We start from the raw sequence: 26,152 nt of genomic DNA on the forward strand, positions 1-26,152 counted from the left end.
GACCCCAAGAACACCATCCTCACCGTCAAACATGGAGATGGAAACATTTATGCTTTGGGGGGGGGTTTCTGCTAAGGGGACAGGACTACTTCACCGCATCAAAGGGACGATGGACGGGGCCTTGTACCGTCAAATCTTGGGTGAGAACCTCCTTCCCTCAGCCAGGGCATTGAAAATGGGTCGTGGATGGGTATTCCAGCATGACAATGACCCAAAACACACGGCCAAGGCAACAAAGGAGTGGCTCAAGAAGAAGCACATTAAGGTCCTGGAGTGTCCTAGCCAGTCTCCAGACCTTAATCCCATAGAACATCTGTGGAGGGAGATGAAGGTTCGAGTTGCCAAACGTCAGCCTCGAAACCTTAATGACTTGGAGAAGATCTTCAAAGAGGAGTGGGACAAAGTCCCTCCTGAGATGTGTGCAAACCTGGTGGCCAACTACAAGAAACGTCTGACCTCTGTGATTGCTAACAAGGGTTTTGACACCAAGTACTAAGTCATGTTTTGCAGAGGGGTCAAACACGTATTTCCCTCATTAAAATGCAAATCAATTTATAACATTTTTTATGTGTTTTTCTGGATTTTTTTGTTGATATTCTGTCTCTCACTGTTAAAATAAACCTACCATTAAAATTATAGACTGATCATTTCTTTGTCAGTGGGCAAATGTACAAAATCAGCAGGGGATCAAATACTTTTTTTCCCTCACTGTACCTGCCTGGACCTGCCTGGCTAAAACACTTCACATTATATAGTAACATAGAGCTATGGACCCGCCTGGACCAGCCTGACTAAAACACTTCACATTATATAGTAACAGAGCTATGGACCTGCCTGGCTAAAACACTTCACATTATATAGTAACATAGAGCTATGGACCTGCCTGGACCAGCCTGACTAAAACACTTCACATTATATAGTAACAGAGCTATGGACCTGCCTGGCTAAAACACTTCACATTTATATAGTAACAGAGCTATGGACCAGCCTGGACCAGCCTGGCTAAAACACTTCACATTATATAGTAACAGAGCTATGGACCAGCCTGGCTAAAACACTTCACATTATATAGTAACAGAGCTATGGACCAGCCTGGCTAAAACACCTCACATTATATAGTAACAGAGCTATGGACCAGCCTGGCTAAAACACTTCACATTATATAGTAACAGAGCTATGGACCTGCCTGGCTAAAACACTTCACATTATATAGTAACATAGAGCTATGGACCTGCCTGGACCAGCCTGACTAAAACACTTCACATTATATAGTAACAGAGCTATGGACCTGCCTGGCTAAAACACTTCACATTTATATAGTAACAGAGCTATGGACCAGCCTGGACCAGCCTGGCTAAAACACTTCACATTATATAGTAACAGAGCTATGGACCAGCCTGGCTAAAACACTTCACATTATATAGTAACGGAGCTATGGACCAGCCTGGCTAAAACACCTCACATTATATAGTAACAGAGCTATGGACCAGCCTGGCTAAAACACTTCACATTATATAGTAACAGAGCTATGGACCAGCCTGGACCAGCCTGACTAACACACTTCACATTATATAGTAACAGAGCTATGGACCAGCCTGGCTAAAACACTTCACATTATATAGTAACAGAGCTATGGACCAGCCTGGCTAAAACACTTCACATTATATAGTAACAGAGCTATGGACCAGCCCGGCTAAAACACTTCACATTATATAGTAACAGAGCTATGGACCAGCCTGGCTAAAACACTTCACATTATATAGTAACAGAGCTATGGACCAGCCCGGCTAAAACACTTCACATTATATAGTAACAGAGCTATGGACCAGCCCGGCTAAAACACTTCACATTATATAGTAACAGAGCTATGGACCAGCCCGGCTAAAACACTTCACATTATATAGTAACAGAGCTATGGACCAGCCCGGCTAAAACACTTCACATTATATAGTAACAGAGCTATGGACCAGCCTGGACCAGCCTGGCTAAAACACTTCACATTATATAGTAACAGAGCTATGGACCAGCCTGGCTAAAACACTTCACATTATATAGTAACAGAGCTATGGACCTTCACATCTATGACTCTCTGTACTGTAGGATGTTATTTCCCTGACAGGGTGACCTCTAATGCTCTCTTTCTTTCTCTCCCCTCCCTGTCGCTCTCTCTCCCCTCCCTGTCTCTCTCTCTCCCCTCCCTGTCTCTCTCTCTCCCCTCCCTGTCTCTCTCTCTCCCCTCCCTGTCTCTTTCTCTCCCCTCCCTGTCTCTTTCTCTCCCCTCCCTGTCTCTCTCTCTCCCCTCCCTGTCGCTCTCTCTCCCCTCCCTGTCTCTCTCTCTCCCCTCCCTGTCTCTTTCTCTCCCCCTCCCTGTCTCTTTCTCTCCCTCCCTGTCTCTTTCTCTCCCCTCCCTGTCTCTCTCTCTCCCCTCCCTGTCTCTCTCTCTCTCCCCTCCCTGTCTCTTTCTCTCCCCTCCCTGTCTCTCTCCCTCTCCCTTCCCTTCTCTCTCTTTTCCCCCCTCTCTCCGTTTCCCTTCCCCCTCTCTCAGATATTCCAGACCAGTGCTCTCCGTCTCCCTGTAATCCTCGAGGTACGGTGCGCTGTGAGGACCAAAAGGGCGGCTTCCTCTGCCACTGCTTCACTGGCTGGTCAGGAGTCCGTTGTGAGAAAGGTACTGTGACACGATCTACAGAAACTCAGTGGACTTGTTCCACGTTGCAGCCCACTGGCTGATCCAACCAATCAGCTGGCGTCAGAAATAACTACTCATTACTAGTTGGAGATCAGTCAGTCACAATTTACCCACAATCCCCTATGTGATGCTGCGGAATACGACCAGTGTATTGGGGACATAGTCTGGCCACATGGCCAGGGAGAAGGCTACTGTGTTATTGTTTGTCACACAAACAAAGGGACAGAGGTGGGGACAGAGAGTATTTTCTGCAGTGTCACACTGTCTCCAGAATGTGACAATGATCGGTACAGGGTGAGTCCTGTCTGACCTCGACTTGGATAGACCGTGACAAAGCTGTCTCCAGAATGTGACAATGATCGGTACAGGGTGAGTCCTGTCTCCATCCACACAGACACGCGCCGTCCCTGTGGTGCCACTGGGCTCTGTGTGAGTTGTCTGCCCTCTCTCTTTCTCTCTGCCCTCTCTCTTTCTCTCTGCCGTCTCTCTCTCTCCCTTTCTCTCTGCCCTCTCTCTCGCTCTCCCTCTCTCTCTCTCGCTCTCTCTCTCTCTCCCTCCCTTTCTCTATCTCTCTCACCAGGGGGCTAGTGGCCTGTCTCTACGGGGGGGGCTGGTGGCCTGTCTCTATGGGGGGGCTAGTGGCCTGTCTCTACGGGGGGGCTAGTGGCCTGTCTCTACGGGGGGAGCTGGTGGCCTGTCTCTGCGGAGGGAGGGGGCTGGTGGCCTGTCTCTGCGGAGGGAGGGGGCTGGTGGCCTGTCTCTGCGGAGGGAGGGGGCTGGTGGCCTGTCTCTGCGGAGGGAGGGGGCTGGTGGCCTGTCTCTGCCTGTCTCTGCGGAGGGAGGGGGCTGGTGGCCTATCTCTGCCTGTCTCTACGGAGGGAGGGGGCTGGTGGCCTGTCTCTGCGGAGGGAGGGGGCTGGTGGCCTGTCTCTACGGAGGGAGGGGGCTGGTGACCTGTCTCTACGGAGGGAGGGGGCTGGTGACCTGTCTCTACGGAGGGAGGGGGCTGGTGACCTGTCTCTACGGAGGGAGGGGGCTGGTGACCTGTCTCTACGGAGGGAGGGGGCTGGTGGCCTGTCTCTACGGAGGGAGGGGGCTGGTGGCCTGTCTCTACGGAGGGAGGGGGCTGGTGGCCTGTCTCTACGGAGGGAGGGGGCTGGTGGCCTGTCTCTACGGAGGGAGGGGGCTGGTGACCTGTCTCTACGGAGGGAGGGGGCTGGTGGCCTGTCTCTACGGAGGGAGGGGGCTGGTGGCCTGTCTCTACGGAGGGAGGGGGCTGGTGACCTGTCTCTACGGAGGGAGGGGGCTGGTGACCTGTCTCTACGGAGGGAGGGGGCTGGTGACCTGTCTCTACGGAGGGAGGGGGCTGGTGACCTGTCTCTGTGGAGGGAGGGGGCTGGTGACCTGTCTCTACGGAGGGAGGGGGCTGGTGACCTGTCTCTACGGAGGGAGGGGGCTGGTGACCTGTCTCTGCGGAGGGAGGGGGCTGGTGACCTGTCTCTGCGGAGGGAGGGGCTGGTGACCTGTCTCTGCGGAGGGAGGGGGCTGGTGACCTGTCTCTACGGAGGGAGGGGGCTGGTGACCTGTCTCTGCGGAGGGAGGGGGCTGGTGACCTGTCTCTACGGAGGGAGGGGGCTGGTGACCTGTCTCTGCGGAGGGAGGGGGCTGGTGACCTGTCTCTACGGAGGGAGGGGGCTGGTGACCTGTCTCTACGGAGGGAGGGGGCTGGTGACCTGTCTCTGCGGAGGGAGGGGGCTGGTGGCCTGTCTCTGCGGAGGGAGGGGGCTGGTGACCTGTCTCTGCGGAGGGAGGGGGCTGGTGACCTGTCTCTGCGGAGGGAGGGGGCTGGTGACCTGTCTGTGTAAATGCCTCGTGCACTGCTGCTGTCTGTTTCCCAAATGACCCCTCGTCCTGATTCTAGTGCACTACTTTTGACCAGAGCACCATGAGAATAGGGAGCCATTTGGAACGCAGACTCCATCTCTCTCTGTTCTGTGGTGACTCATCCTGCCTCCCAGCCGTTGGTCGGCAGGCGAAGCCAGAACACAACGTGTCTGACCGACTCTGAGGCAGAGGCTTTTCCTCTGGCCAACCACACGTACACAGAAACCATTCAGCTCATCAGAGCAGTCACTCTAAGCCGCCGGAAAAGAGACGTGTGTGTGATTTACTTGGTTAAAGACGATGTATAACCGTTTTAATCAGAACTCACATTAAAGTGTCATGTGACACTTGGCTACGTTCAATGTAGTTGATGGATAAAGTGATTGGTTCATATTGTCACATGTCCTCTGTGTCTCTCCTGTGATTGGCAGATATCAACGAGTGCAACAAGAAGAATGGAGGATGTGACCACGAGTGTAACAACACTATGGGTAGCTACCATTGCTCCTGTCGCCGCGGTTACATGCTGGTCGGACGCCATATGTGTAACGGTAAGACACACACACACACACAAACACCTTACCTGAAGGAAGCATTGAACTGTCCTTACTGTGTGTGTGTGTGTGTGTTTCAGACATGGATGAGTGCCAGGATCCAGGTATGTGTGGGACAGCGAGGTGTGTGAACCAGGATGGAGCCTATGACTGTCTGTGTGAGACGGGATATGTTTACGACAACAACACCAAGACCTGCCTGGGTGAGCAGTACACCAAAAACACATTACTCAGTACTGACACATTATATGCATGTAATACATACTATAATGTATAGAATACATTCTATACAGGGCATTCAGAAAGTATTCAGACCCCTTGACTTTTTCCACATTTTATTACGTTACAACCTTATTCTAAAATTGATTAAAAATACAACCGTATGTCATCAAGTTTCTACAACTTGATTTGGAGTCCATCTGTGGTAAATTCAATTGATTGGATATGATTTGGAAAGGCACACACCTGTCTATATAAGGTCCCACAGTTGACAGTGCATGTCAGAGTAATAACCAAGCCATGATGTCTACGGCATTGTACGTGGCGCTCTGAGACAGGATTGTGTCGGCACAGATCTGGGGAAGTTAACCAAAACATTTCTGCAGCATTGAAGGTCCCCAAGAACACAGTGGCCTCCATCTTTCTTAAATGGAAGATGTTTGGAATCACCAAGACTCTTCCTAGAGCTGGCTGCCCGGCCAAACTTAGCAATCGGGGGAGAAGGGCCTTGGTCATGGAGGTGACCAAGAACCCAATGGTCACTCTAACAGAGCTCCAGAGTTCCTCTGTGGAGATGGGAGAACCTTCCAGAAGGACAACCAACTCTGCAGCACTCCACCAATCAGGCCTTTATAGTAGAGTGGCCAGACGGATTCTCGCTTGGATTCTCTGGTATGATGATACCAAGATGGAACTCTTTGTCCTGAATGCCAAGGGTCACATCTGGAGGAAACCTGGCACCATCCCTACGGTGAAGCGTGGTGGCACCATCCCTACGGTGAAGCGTGGTGGCACCATCCCTACGGTGAAGCGTGGTGGTGGCACCATCTCTACGGTGAAGCATGGTGGTGGCACCATCTCTACGGTGAAGCATGGTGGTGGCACCATCTCTACGGTGAAGCATGGTGGTGGCACCATCTCTACGGTGAAGCATGGTGGTGGCACCATCTCTATGGTGAAGCATGGTGGTGGCACCATCTCTACGGTGAAGCATGGTGGTGGCACCATCTCTACGGTGAAGCATGGTGGTGGCACCATCTCTACGGTGAAGCATGGTGGTGGCAGACCTCAGCCTGGGGAAAAGGGTTCACCTTCCAACAGGACAATGAGTCTCTGAATGTCCTTGAGTGGCCCAGCCAGAGCCCGGACTTGAACCCGATCAAACATCTCTGGAGAGACCTGAAATTAGCTGTGCTGCGACGCTCCCCATCCAACCTGACAGAGCTTGAGAGGATCTGCAGATAAGAATGGGAGAAACTCCCCGACTACAGGTGTGCCAAGCTTGTAGCTTTATACCTAAGAAGAGACTTGAGGCTGTAATCACTGCCAAAGTTGCTTCAACAACTTTGAAAACGTGATTTAAATAAAAAGTCAAGGTGTCTGAATACATTTGGAATGCAGTGTGTGTGTATACAGCCAGGTGGAGCTAGTCTAGTGGTGCAGCCAGCTGTCCTCCATACATACCAACACACACTCTGTCATACACACACACACATGCCAGTGGAGGCTGGTGGGAGGCGATATAGAAGGACCGGCTCATTGTAATGGAATGTAATAAATGGAACGGAGTCCAACGTGGTTTCCATACGTTTCATGTTTTTGGATACTAATTCCAGTCATTTACAATGAGCCTGTCCTCCAATAGCTCCTCCTACCAGCCTCCACTGACACACACAATCTCTCTCTCTCTCTCACACACACACACACACACACACACACACACACACAGACGACTGCCAATGTAAGCTGTTAGCACGTCATCTTTTTATTTATAGTCAAAACATTCTGTTTAATTTTTTTTTTTTTACAAGACCGATCTCTATCTGCACGACATCCTCTCCTGCCAAACACTCAATGGTCCTTTAAAATGTCATTGGGAAATGTAATCCTAGTCTTTTATTTGTCAAACAAGTTTGTTCCTGTCTTGCATTCAACTTACTGAGGGAGGAAGAGAGGACGGGAGGGAGGGAAAGCGAAGGAGGGAGGAAGAGAGGAAGCGAGGGAGGGAAAGCGAGGGAGGGAAAGCGGGGAGGGAGGGAGGGAGGGAAAGCGGGGGGAGGGAAAGCGGGGGGGAGGGAAGGAGGGAGGGGGGAGGGAGGGAGGGAGGGAGGCGGTCACATAGTTACTCTTTAGAAGAACTACCATTTATCCATCTGTATCATAATAAACCTCATGGCTCCTCTTCTAAGGTCATTCAGACAGACAGGGACAGACGTTCTGGCTTCATCCCAAATGGTTCCCCATTCCCTATGTAGTGCACTACTTTAGACCCCGGCTGTAGGGGAATAAGGTGCCATTTGGGACATTTTTATTTATTTTACCTTTATTTAACTAGGCAAGTCAGTTCCTCCATCTGTTGATGCTGATAACATTTTAGAGACGTTGTTTTTCACTTCAGTGGTTTTCTCCCCCAGTCTTGTCTGGGGGTTGTAGTTCCAGAGATGGACCAATGGACAACCTTCTCTCTGTTTTTTTCTCCCTCCCTCTTTCTCCCCCCCTCAATCTCTCCCTCCATCTGTTTTTTCTCTCTCTCCCTCCCTCTTTCTCCCCCTCTCTCTCTCAGATGTGGACGAGTGTGAGCAGGGAGTGTGTGAGGAGTGTGTGAACACACCCGGTAGTTTCCGGTGTTTCTGTGACGGTCGGCAGGGCAAGAAGTTGAGCCACGACCTCAGGAGCTGTCAGGTAAAAAGTACCCACTCACATTATCAAGACCCGTAGAAAACATTATCAAGACCCGTAGAAAACATTATCAAGACCCGTAGAAAACATTATCAAGACCCGTAGAAAACATTATCAAGACCCGTAGAAAACATTATCAAGACCTGTAGAAATATCAAGACCCGTAGAAAACATTATCAAGACCTGTAGAAAACCTTATCAAGACCCGTAGAAAACATTATCAAGACCCGTAGAAATATCAAGACCCGTAGAAAACAATATCAAGACCCGTAGAAAACATTATCAAGACCCGTAGAAAACATTATCAAGACCCGTAGAAAACATTATCAAGACCTGTAGAAATATTAAGACCCGTAGAAAACATTATCAAGACCTGTAGAAAACAATATCAAGACCCGTAGAAAACATTATCAAGACCTGTAGAAAACATTATCAAGACCCGTAGAAAACATTATCAAGACCCGTAGAAAACATTATCAAGACCTGTAGAAAACATTATCAAGACCTGTAGAAAACATTATCAAGACCCGTAGAAAACATTATCAAGACCCGTAGAAAACATTATCAAGACCTGTAGAAAACATTATCAAGACCCGTAGAAAACATTATCAAGACCTGTAGAAAACATTATCAAGACCTGTAGAAAACATTATCAAGACCCGTAGAAAACATTGTCAAGACCCGTAGAAAACATTATCAAGACCCGTAGAAAACATTATCAAGACCCGCAGAAAACATTATCAAGACCTGCAGAAAACATTATCAAGACCCGTAGAAAACATTATCAAGACCCGTAGAAAACATTATCAAGACCTGTATTAGTCCGGGATTCAGTCAAAGGTTAATTATCGACAAGCAACACTGTACTCTAGACCAGGGCTCCCAACCCTCTTCCTGGAGATCTACCGTCCTGTGGATGTTTAGTCTACTAGCTACTTCCAGACACAAATGGGAGAACACCTCACTCTGAGCGTGTTACTCATCGTAGCAGAGCTGGTTAGGCTGTTTTCATGTTATCCAGAGCGTTGGTGACTGTAACTGTGCTGCTTGTAACAATTTCATTGTTTTTTTGACGACATTTACTGACACTGGTTATATTCAACGGTGTAGCGCTTCACAAGTTCCTCAGTTATTCTGCGCTCTGAAATCGGAGTAGATAGCCAGAGTGAGTTTACTGCTGCATCACTAGACTCATTCCTCCCCCCCCCCCCTCTCTCCTCCCCCCTCTCTCTCGTCGACCAGGAGATCACTACATGCGTCTCTCTCACCATGAAGAGGAACTCCCGTTCTCTCTACCTGGGCCGAATGTTCAGCGGAGTCCCAGTGGTCAGGCTACGCTTCCGCAGGAGAGTCCAGACTGGGTAGGCCTTACCTTTGACCTCTAACCTTTTAACCTTACCGCTGGAGAGTCCAGACTGGGTAGGCCTTACCTTTGACCTCTAACCTTACCGCAGGAGAGTCCAGACTGGGTAGGCCTTACCTTTGACCTCTAACCTTTTAACCTTACCGCTGGAGAGTCCAGACTGGGTAGGCCTTACCTTTAACCTCTAACCTTACCGCAGGAGAGTCCAGACTGGGTAGGCCTTACCTTTAACCTCTAACCTTACCGCAGGAGAGTCCAGACTGGGTAGGCCTTACCTTTAACCTCTAACCTTACCACAGGAGAGTCCAGACTGGGTAGGCCTTACCTTTAACCTCTAACCTTACCGCAGGAGAGTCCAGACTGGGTAGGCCTTACCTTTGACCTCTAACCTTTTAACCTTACCGCTGGAGAGTCCAGACTGGGTAGGCCTTACCTTTGACCTCTAACCTTTTAACCTTACCGCTGGAGAGTCCAGACTGGGTAGGCCTTACCTTTAACCTCTAACCTTACCGCAGGAGAGTCCAGACTGGGTAGGCCTTACCTTTAACCTCTAACCTTACCGCAGGAGAGTCCAGACTGGGTAGGCCTTACCTTTGACCTCTAACCTTTTAACCTTACCGCTGGAGAGTCCAGACTGGGTAGGCCTTACCTTTGACCTCTAACCTTACCGCAGGAGAGTCCAGACTGGGTAGGCCTTACCTTTAACCTCTAACCTTACCGCAGGAGAGTCCAGACTGGGTAGGCCTTACCTTTGACCTCTAACCTTTTAACCATACCGCAGGAGAGTCCAGACTGGGTAGGCCTTACCTTTGACCTCTAACCTTTTAACCTTACCAGTCCTGAGGTTTCAACCTCTTTTCCAAGAGACCTGGAAAGATGGCAGCAAGGCATAAGCATTGTAAGGGTTCATAGTTCCAACCATAGTCTTGTACCATTGTAGAATTATATTACATCCTGTCTTTGTCTCTCCCTCTAGCTTCTCAGCTGAGTTTGACCTCCGTACCTTTGACCCAGAGGGGGTCATCTTCTTCGCTGGTGGTCACCTGAACAGTTCCTGGATTGTTCTTGCAATGCATCATGGGAAACTGGAGCTGCAGCTGAGGTACGGGGCGGTCAGTCGGGTCACCAGCAGCGGGCCTGCCGTCAACGACGGACAGTGGAGAAAGGTCAGAGGTTATTCTGGGGTTTACAAGGGGGGTGTAACTTATGGGTTGGGTCTCAATAGTCTAAAGTGGCATCTCCTCTCCTGAGGGGTTGTTGACTCAGGGGTGCATCCCAAATGGGGCCCCCTATTCCCTATGTAGTGCACTACTTTTTGGAGGTGTTACTGGTGACCTGGTCAGAATGTGTGCTGTATAGGAAATAGGATCTCATTTGGGACTGAGACACTGTAGGATAAGAACGTGTCAAATGTTGTTTTTTTTAACAATTTGAGCTCCTGTCTTTTCTGATTGGTCTGTAGATCTCAGTGGAGGAGCAGGGGCGGAGTCTGGTGATAAAGATTGACAGGGAGGCAGTGATGAAGATAGCTGTGAATGGAGATCTGTTCACCATGAAGAAAGGCATGCATGAACTCAACCTGACTGTGGGGGGCGTCCCTTTCAAAGAGGACAGTCTCATCAACCAGGTTAGAGGGGTGGGCTCTGTTCCCTCTAGAATCTCTGTAATGGGCAGATGTGCGTGTTGTGTCCTCGGCCTAATGTGTGTTCTCCAGGTGAACCCGAGGTTTGACGGCTGTATGCGTGAGTGGCGCTGGTTAACCGGAGAGGACACGTCCATTCAGGAGACCATCAGGCCTAATGACAACATGCAGTGTTTCAGTACAGAAAACCCCGGGACCTATTACCCTGGGACGGGCTTCGCTCTGTTCAACATCACATACGGTGGGTCTGGTGTGTGTGTGTCTGTACACGTCTCTATGCAGCTTCTGATATGTATGTATCGTTTACACATTGACCTGTGTGTGTATAACCACATCTCTCTCTCCCCCAGCAGAGTCCCAGTCTCTGAGTATCCAGCTGACTCATCTCTCTCCCCCAGCAGAGTCCCAGTCTCTGAGTATCCAGCTGACTCATCTCTCTCCCCCCAGCAGAGTCCCAGTCTCTGAGTATCCAGCTGACTCATCTCTCTCCCAGCAGAGTCCCAGTCTCTGAGTATCCAGCTGACTCATCTCTCTCCCCCAGCAGAGCCCCAGTCTCTGAGTATCCAGCTGACTCATCTCTCTCCCCCAGCAGAGTCCCAGTCTCTGAGTATCCAGCTGACTCGTCTCTCTCCCCCAGCAGAGTCCCAGTCTCTGAGTATCCAGCTGACTCTCATCTCTCTCCCCCAGCAGTGTCCCAGTCTCTGAGTATCCAGCTGACTCATCTCTCTCCCCCAGCAGAGTCCCAGTCTCTGAGTATCCAGCTGACTCGTCTCTCTCCCCCAGCAGAGTCCCAGTCTCTGAGTATCCAGCTGACTCTCATCTCTCTCCCCCAGCAGAGTCCCAGTCTCTGAGTATCCAGCTGACTCTCATCTCTCTCCCCCAGCAGAGTCCCAGTCTCTGAGTATCCAGCTGACTCTCATCTCTCTCCCCCAGCAGAGTCCCAGTCTCTGAGTATCCAGCTGACTCATCTCTCTCCCAGCAGAGTCCCAGTCTCTGAGTATCCAGCTGACTCATCTCTCTCCCCCAGCAGAGTCCCAGTCTCTGAGTATCCAGCTGACTCTCATCTCTCTCCCCCAGCAGAGTCCCAGTCTCTGAGTATCCAGCTGACTCATCTCTCTCCCCCAGCAGAGTCCCAGTCTCTGAGTATCCAGCTGACTCTCATCTCTCTCTCCCAGCAGAGTCCCAGTCTCTGAGTATCCAGCTGACTCATCTCTCTCCCCCAGCAGAGTCCCAGTCTCTGAGTATCCAGCTGACTCATCTCTCTCCCCCAGCAGAGTCCCAGTCTCTGAGTATCTAGCTGACTCTCATCTCTCCCCCAGCAGAGTCCCAGTCTCTGAGTATCCAGCTGACTCTCATCTCTCTCCCCCAGCAGAGTCCCAGTCTCTGAGTATCCAGCTGACTCTCATCTCTCTCCCCCAGCAGAGTCCCAGTCTCTGTGTATCCAGCTGACTCATCTCTCTCCCAGCAGAGTCCCAGTCTCTGAGTATCCAGCTGACTCATCTCTCTCCCAGCAGAGTCCCAGTCTCTGAGTATCCAGCTGACTCATCTCTCTCCCACAGCAGAGTCCCAGTCTCTGAGTATCCAGCTGACTCATCTCTCTCCCCCAGCAGAGTCCCAGTCTCTGAGTATCCAGCTGACTCATCTCTCTCCCCCAGCAGAGTCCCAGTCTCTGAGTATCCAGCTGACTCATCTCTCCCCCAGCAGAGTCCCAGTCTCTGAGTATCCAGCTGACTCTCATCTCTCCCCCAGCAGAGTCCCAGTCTCTGAGTATCCAGCTGACTCTCATCTCTCTCCCCCAGCAGAGTCCCAGTCTCTGAGTATCCAGCTGACTCTCATCTCTCTCCCCCAGCAGAGTCCCAGTCTCTGAGTATCCAGCTGACTCATATCTCCCCCAGCAGAGTCCCAGTCTCTGAGTATCCAGCTGACTCTCATCTCTCTCCCCCAGCAGAGTCCCAGTCTCTGAGTATCCAGCTGACTCATCTCTCTCCCCCAGCAGAGTCCCAGTCTCTGAGTATCCAGCTGACTCATCTCTCTCCCCCAGCAGAGTCCCAGTCTCTGAGTATCCAGCTGACTCATCTCTCTCCCCCCAGCAGAGTCCCAGTCTCTGAGTATCCAGCTGACTCATCTCTCTCCCCCAGCAGAGTCCCAGTCTCTGAGTATCCAGCTGACTCATCTCTCTCTCCCAGCAGAGTCCCAGTCTCTGAGTATCCAGCTGACTCATCTCTCTCCCCCAGCAGAGTCCCAGTCTCTGAGTATCCAGCTGACTCATCTCTCTCCCCCCAGCAGAGTCCCAGTCTCTGAGTATCCAGCTGACTCTCATCTCTCCCCCAGCAGAGTCCCAGTCTCTGAGTATCCAGCTGACTCATCTCTCTCCCAGCAGAGTCCCAGTCTCTGAGTATCCAGCTGACTCATCTCTCTCCCCCAGCAGAGTCCCAGTCTCTGAGTATCCAGCTGACTCATCTCTCTCCCCCAGCAGAGTCCCAGTCTCTGAGTATCCAGCTGACTCATCTCTCTCCCCCCAGCAGAGTCCCAGTCTGAGTATCCAGCTGACTCATCTCTCTCCCTCAGCAGAGTCCCAGTCTCTGAGTATCCAGCTGACTCTCATCTCTCTCCCCCAGCAGAGTCCCAGTCTCTGAGTATCCAGCTGACTCATCTCTCTCCCCCAGCAGAGTCCCAGTCTCTGAGTATCCAGCTGACTCATCTCTCTCCCAGCAGAGTCCCAGTCTCTGAGTATCCAGCTGACTCATCTCTCTCCCCAGCAGAGTCCCAGTCTCTGAGTATCCAGCTGACTCATCTCTCTCCCAGCAGAGTCCCAGTCTCTGAGTATCCAGCTGACTCATCTCTCTCCCCCAACAGAGTCCCAGTCTCTGAGTATCCAGCTGACTCATCTCTCTCCCCCAGCAGAGTCCCAGTCTCTGAGTATCCAGCTGACTCATCTCTCCCCCCCAGCAGAGTCCCAGTCTCTGTGTATCCAGCTGACTCATCTCTCTCCCCCAGCAGAGTCCCAGTCTCTGAGTATCCAGCTGACTCATCTCTCCCCCAGCAGAGTCCCAGTCTCTGAGTATCCAGCTGACTCATCTCTCTCCCCCAGCAGTCCCAGTCTCTGAGTATCCAGCTGACTCATCTCTCTCCCCCAACAGAGTCCCAGTCTCTGAGTATCCAGCTGACTCATCTCTCTCCCCCAGCAGAGTCCCAGTCTCTGAGTATCCAGCTGACTCATCTCTCCCCCCCAGCAGAGTCCCAGTCTCTGTGTATCCAGCTGACTCATCTCTCTCCCCCAGCAGAGTCCCAGTCTCTGAGTATCCAGCTGACTCATCTCTCTCCCCCAGCAGTCCCAGTCTCTGAGTATCCAGCTGACTCATCTCTCTCCCCCAGCAGAGTCCCAGTCTCTGTGTATCCAGCTGACTCATCTCTCTCCCCCAGCAGAGTCCCAGTCTCTGAGTATCCAGCTGACTCATCTCTCTCCCCCAGCAGAGTCCCAGTCTCTGAGTATCCAGCTGACTCTCATCTCTCTCCCCCAGCAGAGTCCCAGTCTCTGAGTATCCAGCTGACTCATCTCTCTCCCCAGCAGAGTCCCAGTCTCTGAGTATCCAGCTGACTCATCTCTCTCCCACAGCAGAGTCCCAGTCTCTGAGTATCCAGCTGACTCTGAGACCAGCCTCCACTGTTGGGGTTCTATTGGCCCTGGTTCATCAGGACAGCGTCCCTCTGTCCATCTCTCTCTCCGACTACCACAGAGACAACCAGGAGTGGCGGGAGGTGAGAGGTTACTTGACCCAACGCTGTCGGTCTGTCTGACTCTATTTGCTTTATTAGCATGATGTAACAATGTAGATATTGAGAAAGCTTACTTTGGAGATTTACACTGTTAACATAATTAAAATAATAATAATCAATATTGTCAGGGACGACAGTAACAACAATAATCAAGGGTCAAAATAACCATTGAACGATAATAACAATGGAGGACATGTGCAGGTTGGTTGGTGAGTCAGACACTGTGGCAGGCAGCAATGTCGTGCTCTGTCAACCCACAGCTCTCTGCCTCCTCCCCCAACAGGACGGGTAGCCTATCCTCATCAGAGAGGTCTTTCATTCATATTTGGGGAAATTAAACTCTAATAGTTTTATATTTTTTACATTTCGTCAGGATATGCAGCTCCGTCTCAGGTTCTGCTGTTGTGTTGATTTCGGGCCAGATAGCACTGCATTGTGTTTGTGTTTCCCAATTAAGTTTTTAATTTTACCTTTATTTATTTATTTAACCAGGCAAGTCAGTTAAGAACAAATTCTTATTTTCAATGACGGCCTAGGAACAGTGGGTTAACTGCCTGTTCAGGGGCAGAACGACAGATTTGTACCTTGTCAGCTCGGGGGTTTGAACTTGCAACCTTCTGGTTACTAGTCCAACGCTCTAACCACTAGGCTACCCTGCCGCCCCCCAATAAACAATATAGTTTTGTTTTGACTGTGTTGTAATTTGGTTTATTCTGATTGATTGGATGTTCAGGTCCTGAGGCTTCAGTGTGTTAGTAGAACAGGTGTGTGAACTCAGGACCAGCTGGATGAGGGGACTGAGGCTTCAGTGTGTTAGTAGAACAGGTGTGTGAACTCAGGACCAGCTGGATGAGGGGACTGAGGCTTCAGTGTGTTAGTAGAACATGTTAGTGAACTCAGGACCAGCTGGATGAGGGGACTGAGGCTTCAGTGTGTTAGTAGAACATGTTAGTGAACTCAGGACCAGCTGGATGAGGGGACTGAGGCTTCAGTGTGTTAGTAGAACATGTTAGTGAACTCAGGACCAGCTGGATGAGGGGACTGAGGCTTCAGTGTGTTAGTAGAACATGTTAGTGAACTCAGGACCAGCTGGATGAGGGGACTGAGGCTTCAGTGTGTTAGTAGAACATGTTAGTGAACTCAGGACCAGCTGGATGAGGGGACTGAGGCTTCAGTGTGTTAGTAGAACAGGTGTGTGAACTCAGGACCAGCTGGATGAGGGGACTGAGGCTTCAGTGTGTTAGTAGAACAGGTGTGTGAACTCAGGACCAGCTGGATGAGGGGACTGAGGCTTCAGTGTGTTAGTAGAACAGGTTTGTGAACTCAGGACCAGCTGGATGAGGGGACTGAGGCTTCAGTGTGTTAGTAGAACATGTTAGTGAACTCAGGACCAGCTGGATGAGGGGACTGAGGCTTCAGTGTGTTAGTAGAACATGTTAGTGAACTCAGGACCAGCTGGATGAGGGGACTGAGGCTTCAGTGTGTTAGTAGAACAGGTGTGTGAACTCAGGACCAGCTGGATGAGGGGACTGAGGCTTCAGTGTGTTAGTAGAACAGGTTTGTGAACTCAGGACCAGCTGGATGAGGGGACTGAGGCTTCAGTGTGTTAGTAGAACAGGTGTGTGAACTCAGGACCAGCTGGATGAGGGGACTGAGGCTTCAGTGTGTTAGTAGAACAGGTGTGTGAACTCAGGACCAGCTGGATGAGGGGACTGAGGCTTCAGTGTGTTAGTAGAACAGGTGTGTGAACTCAGGACCAGCTGGATGAGGGGACTGAGGCTTCAGTGTGTTAGTAGAACAGGTGTGTGAACTCAGGACCAGCTGGATGAGGGGACTGAGGCTTCAGTGTGTTAGTAGAACAGGTGTGTGAACTCAGGACCAGCTGGATGAGGGGACTGAGGCTTCAGTGTGTTAGTAGAACAGGTGTGTGAACTCAGGACCAGCTGGATGAGGGGACTGAGGCTTCAGTGTGTTAGTAGAACAGGTGTGTGAACTCAGGACCAGCTGGATGAGGGGACTGAGGCTTCAGTGTGTTAGTAGAACAGGTGTGTGAACTCAGGACCAGCTGGATGAGGGGACTGAGGCTTCAGTGTGTTAGTAGAACAGGTGTGTGAACTCAGGACCAGCTGGATGAGGGGACTGAGGCTTCAGTATGTTAGTAGAACAGGTTTGTGAACTCAGGACCAGCTGGATGAGGGGACTGAGGCTTCAGTGTATTAGTAGAACAGGTTTGTGAACTCAGGACCAGCTGGATGAGGGGACTCTCTTCTTTGCTCAGATCTTGGTATTGCAGGGCTTGGTAATGATATGTCACTGTATGTTTCTAAAACTGAATTGTTTTTATTAATGGATATTGGTCTAATTCTGCCCTGCATGCATGGCTGTCTGACTCTGACCTCTCTCTGTCTGTCTGACTCTGACCTTTCTCTGTCTGTCTGTCTCTGACCTCTCTCTGTCTGTCTGTCTGACTCTGACCTCTCTCTGTCTGTCTGACTCTGACCTTTCTCTGTCTGTCTGACTCTGACCTCTGTCTGTCTGACTGACTCTGACCTCTCTCTGTCTGTCTGTCTGACTCTGACCTCTCTCTGTCTGTCTGTCTGACTCTGACCTCTCTCTGTCTGTCTGTCTGACTCTGACCTCTCTCTGTCTGTCTGTCTGACTCTGACCTCTCTCTCTCTGGCTGTCTGACTCTGACCTCTCTCTGTCTGTCTGACTCTGACCTCTCTCTGGCTGTCTGACTCTGACCTCTCTCTGTCTGGCTGTCTGACTCTGACCTCTCTCTGTCTGTCTGTCTGACTCTGACCTCTCTCTGTCTGTCTGTCTGACTCTGACCTCTCTCTGTCTATCTGTCTGACTCTGACCTCTGTCTGTCTGTCTGACTCTGACCTCTCTCTGTCTGTCTGTCTGACTCTGACCTCTCTCTGTCTGTCTGTCTGTCTGACTCTGACCTCTCTCTGTCTGTCTGTCTCTGACCTCTCTCTGTCTGTCTGACTGACTCTGACCTCTCTCTGTCTGTCTGTCTGACCCTGACCTCTCTCTGTCTGTCTGTCTGACTCTGACCTCTCTCTCTCTCTCTGTCTGACTCTGACCTCTCTCTCTCTCTCTGTCTGACTCTGACCTCTCTCTGGCTGTCTGACTCTGACCTCTCTCTGTCTGTCTGTCTGACTCTGACCTCTCTCTGTCTGTCTGTCTGACTCTGACCTCTCTCTGTCTGTCTGTCTGACTCTGACCTCTCTCTGTCTGTCTGTCTGACTCTGACCTCTCTCTCTCTGGCTGTCTGACTCTGACCTCTCTCTGTCTGTCTGACTCTGACCTCTCTCTGGCTGTCTGACTCTGACCTCTCTCTGTCTGGCTGTCTGACTCTGACCTCTCTCTGTCTGGCTGTCTGACTCTGACCTCTCTCTGTCTGTCTGTCTGACTCTGACCTCTCTCTGTCTGTCTGTCTGACTCTGACCTCTCTCTGTCTATCTGTCTGACTCTGACCTCTCTCTGTCTGTCTGTCTGACTCTGACCTCTCTCTGTCTGTCTGTCTGACTCTGACCTCTCTCTGTCTGTCTGTCTGTCTGACTCTGACCTCTCTCTGCCTGTCTGTCTCTGACCTCTCTCTGTCTGTCTGACTGACTCTGACCTCTCTCTGTCTGTCTGTCTGACCCTGACCTCTCTCTGTCTGTCTGTCTGACTCTGACCTCTCTCTCTCTCTCTGTCTGACTCTGACCTCTCTCTCTCTCTCTGTCTGACTCTGACCTCTCTCTGGCTGTCTGACTCTGACCTCTCTCTGTCTGTCTGTCTGACTCTGACCTCTCTCTGTCTGTCTGTCTGACTCTGACCTCTCTCTGTCTGTCTGTCTGACTCTGACCTCTCTCTGTCTGTCTGTCTGTCTGTCTGACTCTGACCTCTCTCTCTCTGTCTGTCTGACTCTGACCTCTCTCTGTCTGTCTGACTCTGACCTCTCTCTGTCTGTCTGTCTGACTCTGACCTCTCTCTGTCTGTCTGTCTGACTCTGACCTCTCTCTGTCTGTCTGTCTGACTCTGACCTCTCTCTGTCTGTCTGACTCTGACCTCTCTCTGTCTGTCTGTCTGACTCTGACCTCTCTCTGTCTGTCTGTCTGACTCTGACCTCTCTCTGTCTGTCTGTCTGACTCTGACCCCTCTCTGTCTGTCTGTCTGACTCTGACCTCTCTCTGTCTGTCTGACTCTGACCTCTCTCTGTCTGTCTGACTCTGACCTCTCTCTGTCTGTCTGTCTGACCTATCTCTGTCTGTCTGTCTGTCTGACTCTGACCTATCTCTGTCTGTCTGTCTGACTCTGACCTCTCTCTGTCTGTCTGACTCTGACCTCTCTCTCTCTGTCTGTCTGACTCTGACCTATCTCTGTCTGTCTGTCTGTCTGACTCTGACCCCTCTCTGTCTGTCTGTCTGACTCTGACCTCTCTCTGTCTGTCTGACTCTGACCTCTCTCTGTCTGTCTGACTCTGACCTCTCTCTGTCTGTCTGTCTGACCTATCTCTGTCTGTCTGTCTGTCTGACTCTGACCTATCTCTGTCTGTCTGACTCTGACCTCTCTCTGTCTGTCTGACTCTGACCTCTCTCTGTCTGTCTGTCTGACCTATCTCTGTCTGTCTGTCTGTCTGACTCTGACCTATCTCTGTCTGTCTGTCTGTCTGACTCTGACCCCTCTCTGTCTGTCTGTCTGACTCTGACCCCTCTCTGTCTGTCTGTCTGACTCTGACCTCTCTCTGTCTGTCTGACTCTGACCTCTCTCTGTCTGTCTGACTCTGACCTCTCTGTCTGTCTGACTCTGACCTCTCTCTGTCTGTCTGTCTGACTCTGACCTCTCTCTGTCTGTCTGACTCTGACCTCTCTCTGTCTGTCTGACTCTGACCTCTCTCTGTCTGTCTGACTCTGACCTCTCTCTGTCTGTCTGACTCTGACCTCCTCTCTCTCTGTCTGTCTGACTCTGACCTCTCTCTGTCTGTCTGACTCTGACCTCTCTCTGTCTGTCTGAATTCATGTTTTGTTTGTCTTGAGTGTGATGTCTGTCTGACTGTCTGTTTCTCTCTTCCCCCCAGTATGTCCTGGTCTCTGTGGGTGATGTGATCGTGGCCAGCGCTCCGGCCTTCCTGTGTGATGCAGAGGTTCATGAGGTCAATGTGACGGTCAGTGGGAACCTGACCATACTAGAGGTGGACGGTCGGCCTGGACAGAGTCACACCACACCTGGACAGGAGACGGTTGACCTCAGCCTGCCTTCAACCACCTTTATAGGAGGGCTCCCCGGTGAGTTAGACGGGTATAGGAGGGCTCCCCGGTGAGTTAGACGGGTATAGGAGGGCTCCCCGGTGAGTTAGACGGGTATAGGAGGGCTCCCCGGTGAGTTAGACGGGTATAGGAGGGCTCCCCGGTGAGTTAGACGGGTATAGGAGGGCTCCCGGTGAGTTAGACGGGTATAGGAGGGCTCCCCGGTGAGTTAGACGGGTATCGGAGGGCTCCCCGGTGAGTTAGACTGGTATGGGAGGGCTCCCCGGTGAGTTAGACGGGTATGGGAGGGCTCCCCGGTGAGTTAGACGGGTATGGGAGGGCTCCCAGGTGAGTTAGACGGGTATCGGAGGGCTCCCAGGTGAGTTAGACGGGTATCGGAGGGCTCCCCGGTGAGTTAGACGGGTATCGGAGGGCTCCCCGGTGAGTTAGACGGGTATGGGAGGGCTCCCCGGTGAGTTAGACGGGTATGGGAGGGCTCCCCGGTGAGTTAGACTGGTATGGGAGGGCTCCCCGGTGAGGTAGACGGGTATGGGAGGGCTCCCCGGTGAGGTAGACGGGTATGGGAGGGCTCCCCGGTGAGGTAGACGGGTATGGGAGGGTTCCCCGGTGAGGTAGACTGGTATGGGAGGGCTCCCCGGTGAGGTAGACTGGTATAGGAGGGCTCCCCGGTGAGGTAGACTGGTATAGGAGGGCTCCCCGGTGAGTTAGACGGGTATAGGAGGGCTCCCCGGTGAGGTAGACGGGTATAGGAGGGCTCCCCGGTGAGGTAGACGGGTATAGGAGGGCTCCCCGGTGAGTTAGACTAGTATAGGAGGGCTCCCCGGTGGGTTAGACTAGTATAGGAGGGCTCCCCGGTGAGTTAGACGGGTATAGGCACAGAGAGACATGCAACAACACACACTCATTACTACTGTACTCTAGACAAACACCCAGTTATGAATAAAGAGCCACACACACACACAGTTTCGCCATTACCATTAACCACTTCTCCTGGTGTCATTAATTTCCGTTCTGACCCCTGACCTGTGACCTCTAACCCCTGTACCAGACGTGCCCCTGGTGTCGACCCTGGTGTCGTCGTTCTACCGCGGCTGCATGGAGGTGACGATCAACGGCCTGGCTCTGGACCTGGACGAGGCCTTCCACAAACACAACGACATCCGCTCCCACTCCTGCCCTCTGCTGGGGGGGGCCTTGTGACCGCTGCAGTCCCATTCAGCCCCGTCCTCACTGGAGCAGGGGGAAGTTGCCCAGAGACACTGATCTTGGGTCAGTTTGACATTTCTCCCACTAATGGTTAAGGTTAGGATTAGGGGGAGTGGAAGCTGACCCTAGATCTGTAGCAAGGGGAAACTTCACCCCGTCCACTACAGTTCACCATAACCCACAGGGCCTTAACCTAAGCAAGGACTGAGTCCCAAATAGCACTCTATTCCCTATATGACCCCTATGGGTTCTGGTCAAAACTAGTGCACTATTTAGGGAATAGGGTGCCATTTGGAATGTACCCAGGAGCTGGCCGAGTGGCCAACCCTCCTCCCGACCGACCCTCCTCCCGACCAACCCTCCTCCCGACCAACCCTCAGTCATTCTGCTCTCAGCGTGATTGAATGTAAGAGCAGCACTCTCACATCTGAGGTTGCAGGTGCGTAGGAAAATTCAGTGATATCTTGAAGACAAAAATCCAATATTTCACACGGCTCTTGACAGTATGTTTTAGTGTAATGAGCTTATGTACCGGCCTCACGGCCTTCGTCAGAGCTCACGGTGATCCAACTGGATCCATAAGTGGAATAACTGGCAGTACTCCAGGAGAGGTTTGGTCAACTGACCCAGTCCATCGTGGAACAAACCCTATAAGGGGTGTGGGGGTGTAATTCAGTAGCACAAGGCTTTGTTGTTGTAAAACTTGCACACCATCGCAGGTAAAAATGGACTGAGTTTAATAAAAACATCTGTTCGGTGCTTTCCAACTTAATGCAAACTTAGTCTACCTGCAATTTAGCTCTGCACACTGCCTACAGATTACAACATAGGGCCTTCTGTTAATATGACCCCATTAAAGAACCTTCCTTCCCCTCCCAAACCATGCTTCTCGTCCTCCACAGTTACATCCACCCACCGTCAGCCAATGAAACACTCCATACTGTCCCCCTTTCACATGCCCCGCCCTCCTTCCCTTAGTATCACCAATCAGCACACGCCAGGAACACACGTTAAGCCAATCAGACGAGGCTAATTAACATGCAGTACCCAATCAGACACACGGGGGAGGGCATCAAGAGCACTGCTTCACCACACTGAGCTACTGAGAGAACAGGAGTGTAAGTGTTGTAATATACTGTATGTGTAAATAATGTGATGCTTTTTAGAAAAAACACAAAAGGAAATAAATAAAGACCTGAACGCATTGAGATAATCACCCAAAACAGTTTCACTTCTCTACAGAATGTCAGAACAACAAACATCATCTTTCTTCATTTCGTTCGGCCAAAAAGGGCTGCAGTATTTCCTCCTCTGGGATCTAGAGTTTCTGATGAGTTTCACAATGGAGCGATCGATGGTTTACTCTTCTGCGTTGTGTGTTATTATACTATAGGTTTGTTTGGCTGCTGATTTGTTCTCCTGTCTTTTAGTCTTTACATCCCTGATCACATCAATTCAGTCTGATTTGAAAACTTAATAAAGATGTTGACATGGGAGTTTTAAAACTGGTTGTGGAGAGATTTATTTTTAGTATTTTTTTTTTCATCGTGCTGCTTATTATGTCTTAGCCCAGTGTGACCATGATAATGTCCCAAATGGGACCCGATGTGGTCCACTCATTTTGAACAGGTCCCTGGTCATCAGAGCTGAATACTGCAACGACATCACATGACCACTAGGTGGAACCAGAAGCGTAATAACAAATCACATGGTTCAGTCAGTATTTTTTATAATGTAAAACATTTTAATACCGGGATCCCACCACAGTGAGAGAAGTTGGTTCACATTTCAAACATTTGGTTCTCCTCTCAATTTATGTTCCAGTTAATCACTGGCCCAAGTCCTTCCTACTCTCTGACCCAAGTCCTTCCTACTCTCTGACCCAAGCCCTTCCTACTCTCTGACCCAAGCCCTTCCTACTCTCTGACCCAAGCCCTTCCTACTCTCTGACCCAAGCCCTTCCTACTCTCTGACCCAAGCCCTTCCTACTCTCTGACCCAAGCCCTTCCTACTCTCTGAAAAAGCCCTTCCTACTCTCTGAAAAAGCCCTTCCTACTCTCTGACCCAAGCCCCTCCTACTCTCTGACCCAAGCCCTTCCTTCTCTCTACAGCAGTGTGTATATAACTCTCTCTCTAATTTCTATTTCAGTTTGGACACACTTACTCATTCTAGGTTTTTTTTTGCGTAACTATTTTCTACATTGTAGAATAATAGTGAAGACATCAAAACTATGAAATACCAAATGGAAACATGTAGTATCCAAATATGATATTCTTCAAAGTATCCACCCTTTGTCTTGACAGCTTTGCACACTTTTGGCATTCTCTCAACCAACTTCATGAGGTAGTCACCTGGAATGCATTTTAATTAACAGGTGTGCCTTAAGTTAATTTGTGTAATTTATTTGAGCCAATCAGCTGTGTTGTGACCAGGTAGGGGTGGTATACAGAAGAGCTTTATTTGGTAAAAGACCAAGTCCATCTTATGGCAAGAACAGCTCAAATAAGCAAAGAGAAATGACAGTCCATCATTACTTTAAGACATGAAGGTCAGTCAATACGGAACATGTCAAGAACTTAGACAGTTTCTTCAAGTGCAGTTGTAAAACCTGTCTCTCATCAGGACCGCCACAGGAAAGGAAGACCCAGAGGTACCTCTGCTGTGGGATATGTTCATTAGAGTTACCAGCCTCAGAAATTGCAGCCTAAATAAATGCTTCACAGAGTTCAAGTAACAGACACATCTCAACATCAACTATTCAGAGACAGGCCTTCAAATCAAATTTTATTGGTCACATTCACATGTTAAGCAAATGTTAATGCAAGTGTAGCAAAATGCTTGTGCTTCTAGTTCCGACTGCAGTAAAATCTAACAAATTCACATCGACTGCCTTACCCAAATGTAAAGGGATGAATGAGAATATGTACATAAATATATGGATGAGAGATGGCCGTGCGGCATAGGCAAGATGCAGTAGATGGTACAGTATACATGAGATGTGTAGGATATGTAGACATTATTAAAGTGATTAGTGATACATTTATTACATCCATTTATGAAATGTATTCAAGTGGCCAGAGATTTGAGTCTGTTTGTTGGCAGCAGCCACTCAATGTTAGTGGTTGCTGTTTAACAGTCTGATGGCCTTGAGATAGAAGCTGTTTTTCAGTCTCTCGGTCCCAGCTTTGATGCACCTGCACTGACCTCGCCTTCTGGATGATAGCGGGGTGAACAGGCAGTGGCTCGGGTGGTTATTGTCCTTGATGATCATTTTGGCCTTCCTGTGACATCAGGTGCTGTAGGTGTCCTGGAGGGCAGGTAGTTTGCCCACGGTGATGTGTTGTGCAGACCTCACTACCCTCGAGAGCATTACGGTTGTGGGCGGAGCAGTTGCCGTACCAGATGGTGATACAGCCCGACAGGATGCTCTCAATTGTGCATCTGTAAAAGTTTGTTTTAGGTGACAAGCCAAATTTATTCAACCTCCTGAGGTTGAAGAGGCGCTGTTGCACCTTCTTCACCACACTGTCTGTGTGGGTGGACCATTTCAGTTTGTCCGTGATGTGTACGCCGAGGATCTTAATGTTCCACTTTCTACACTACTGTTCCATCGATGTGGATGGGGGGCTGCTCCCTCTGCTGTTTCCTGAAGTCCACAATAATTTCCTTTTGTTGACGTTGAGTGAGAGGTTGTTTTCCTGACACCACGCTCCGAGTGCCCTCACCTCCTCCCTGTAGGCTGTCTCATTGTTGTTGGTAATCAAGCCTACCACTGTAGTGTCTTCCTCAAACTTGATGATTGAGTTGGAGGCGTGCATGGCCACGAAGTCAAGGGTGAACAGGGAGTACAGGAGAGGGCTGAGAACGCACCCTTGTGGGGCCCCAGTGTTGAGGATCAGCGGGGTGAAGATGTTACCTACCATCACCACCTGGGGCGGCCCGTCAAAGTCCAGGACCCAGTTGCACAGAGTGGGGTCGAGACCCAGGGTCTCAAGCTTAATGACGAGTTTGGAGGGTACTATGGTGTTAAATGCTGAGCTGTAGTCAATGAACAGCATTCTTACATTGGTATTCCTCTTGTCCGGATGGGATAGGCAGTCTGTGGACCTCTTGGGGCGGTAAGAAAATTGGAGTGGGTCGAAGGTATCAGGTAGGGTGGAGGTGATATGATCCTTGACTAGTCTCTCAAAGCTCTTCGTGATGACAGAAGTGATTGCTATGGGGCGATAGTCATTTAGTTCAGAACAATTGTGACAATCTTGAACCATGTGGGCACAGCTGACTGGGATAGGGATTGATTGAATATGTCCGTAAACACACCAGCCAGCTGGTCTGCGCTCTGAGGACGTGGCTGGGGATGCTGTCTGGGCCGGCAGCCTTGCGAGGGTTAACACGTTTAAATGTTTTACTCACGTTGGCCACGGTGAAGGAGAGCCCACAGGCTTTGGTAGTGGGCCGTGTCAGTGGCACTGTATTGTCCTCAAAGCGAGCAAAGAAGTTGTTTAGTTTGTCTGGGAGCAAGACATCGGTGTCCGCGACGGGGCTGGTTTTCTTTTTGTAATCCGTGATTGACTGTAGGCCCTGCCACATACGTCTTGTGTCTGAGCCGTTGAATTGCAACTCTACTTTGTCTCTTTACTGACGCTTAGCTTGTTTGATTGCCTTGCGGAGGGAATAGCTACACTGTTTGCATTTGGTTATGTTTACAGCTGCCTTGCCATGATTAAAAGCTGTGGTTCGAGCTTTCAGTTTTGCACGAATGCTGCCATCAATCCACGGTTTCTGGGTAGGGAAGGTTTTAATAGTCAGTGGGTACAACATCACCGATGCACTTGCTAACAAACTCCCTCACCGAGTCAGCGTATACATCAATATTATTG

At 50.3% G+C, this 26,152-nt stretch overlaps 1 protein-coding gene across 1 annotated transcript in view; it reads left to right on the forward strand.

Annotated features, from left to right (window-relative positions):
- The window catches only part of LOC135536452 (growth arrest-specific protein 6-like), a 31,862-nt gene extending 9,086 nt beyond the window's left edge, over positions 1 to 22,776 (forward strand). The window contains exons 5-15 of the mRNA XM_064962794.1: positions 2,546 to 2,668; positions 5,005 to 5,124; positions 5,208 to 5,330; positions 7,910 to 8,028; positions 9,268 to 9,386; positions 10,365 to 10,554; positions 10,851 to 11,015; positions 11,103 to 11,271; positions 14,650 to 14,789; positions 19,876 to 20,083; positions 21,114 to 22,776. Of these exons, the coding sequence (XP_064818866.1) occupies positions 2,546 to 2,668; positions 5,005 to 5,124; positions 5,208 to 5,330; positions 7,910 to 8,028; positions 9,268 to 9,386; positions 10,365 to 10,554; positions 10,851 to 11,015; positions 11,103 to 11,271; positions 14,650 to 14,789; positions 19,876 to 20,083; positions 21,114 to 21,265 (1,628 nt within the window). The 3' untranslated portion in view covers positions 21,266 to 22,776. The remainder of the gene's footprint in view (positions 1 to 2,545; positions 2,669 to 5,004; positions 5,125 to 5,207; positions 5,331 to 7,909; positions 8,029 to 9,267; positions 9,387 to 10,364; positions 10,555 to 10,850; positions 11,016 to 11,102; positions 11,272 to 14,649; positions 14,790 to 19,875; positions 20,084 to 21,113) is intronic.
- The last annotated feature ends 3,376 nt before the right edge of the window (positions 22,777 to 26,152 follow it).

This window comes from Oncorhynchus masou, unplaced genomic scaffold (genome assembly GCF_036934945.1).
Source record: "Oncorhynchus masou masou isolate Uvic2021 unplaced genomic scaffold, UVic_Omas_1.1 unplaced_scaffold_621, whole genome shotgun sequence".
Taxonomy (NCBI): domain Eukaryota; kingdom Metazoa; phylum Chordata; class Actinopteri; order Salmoniformes; family Salmonidae; genus Oncorhynchus; species Oncorhynchus masou.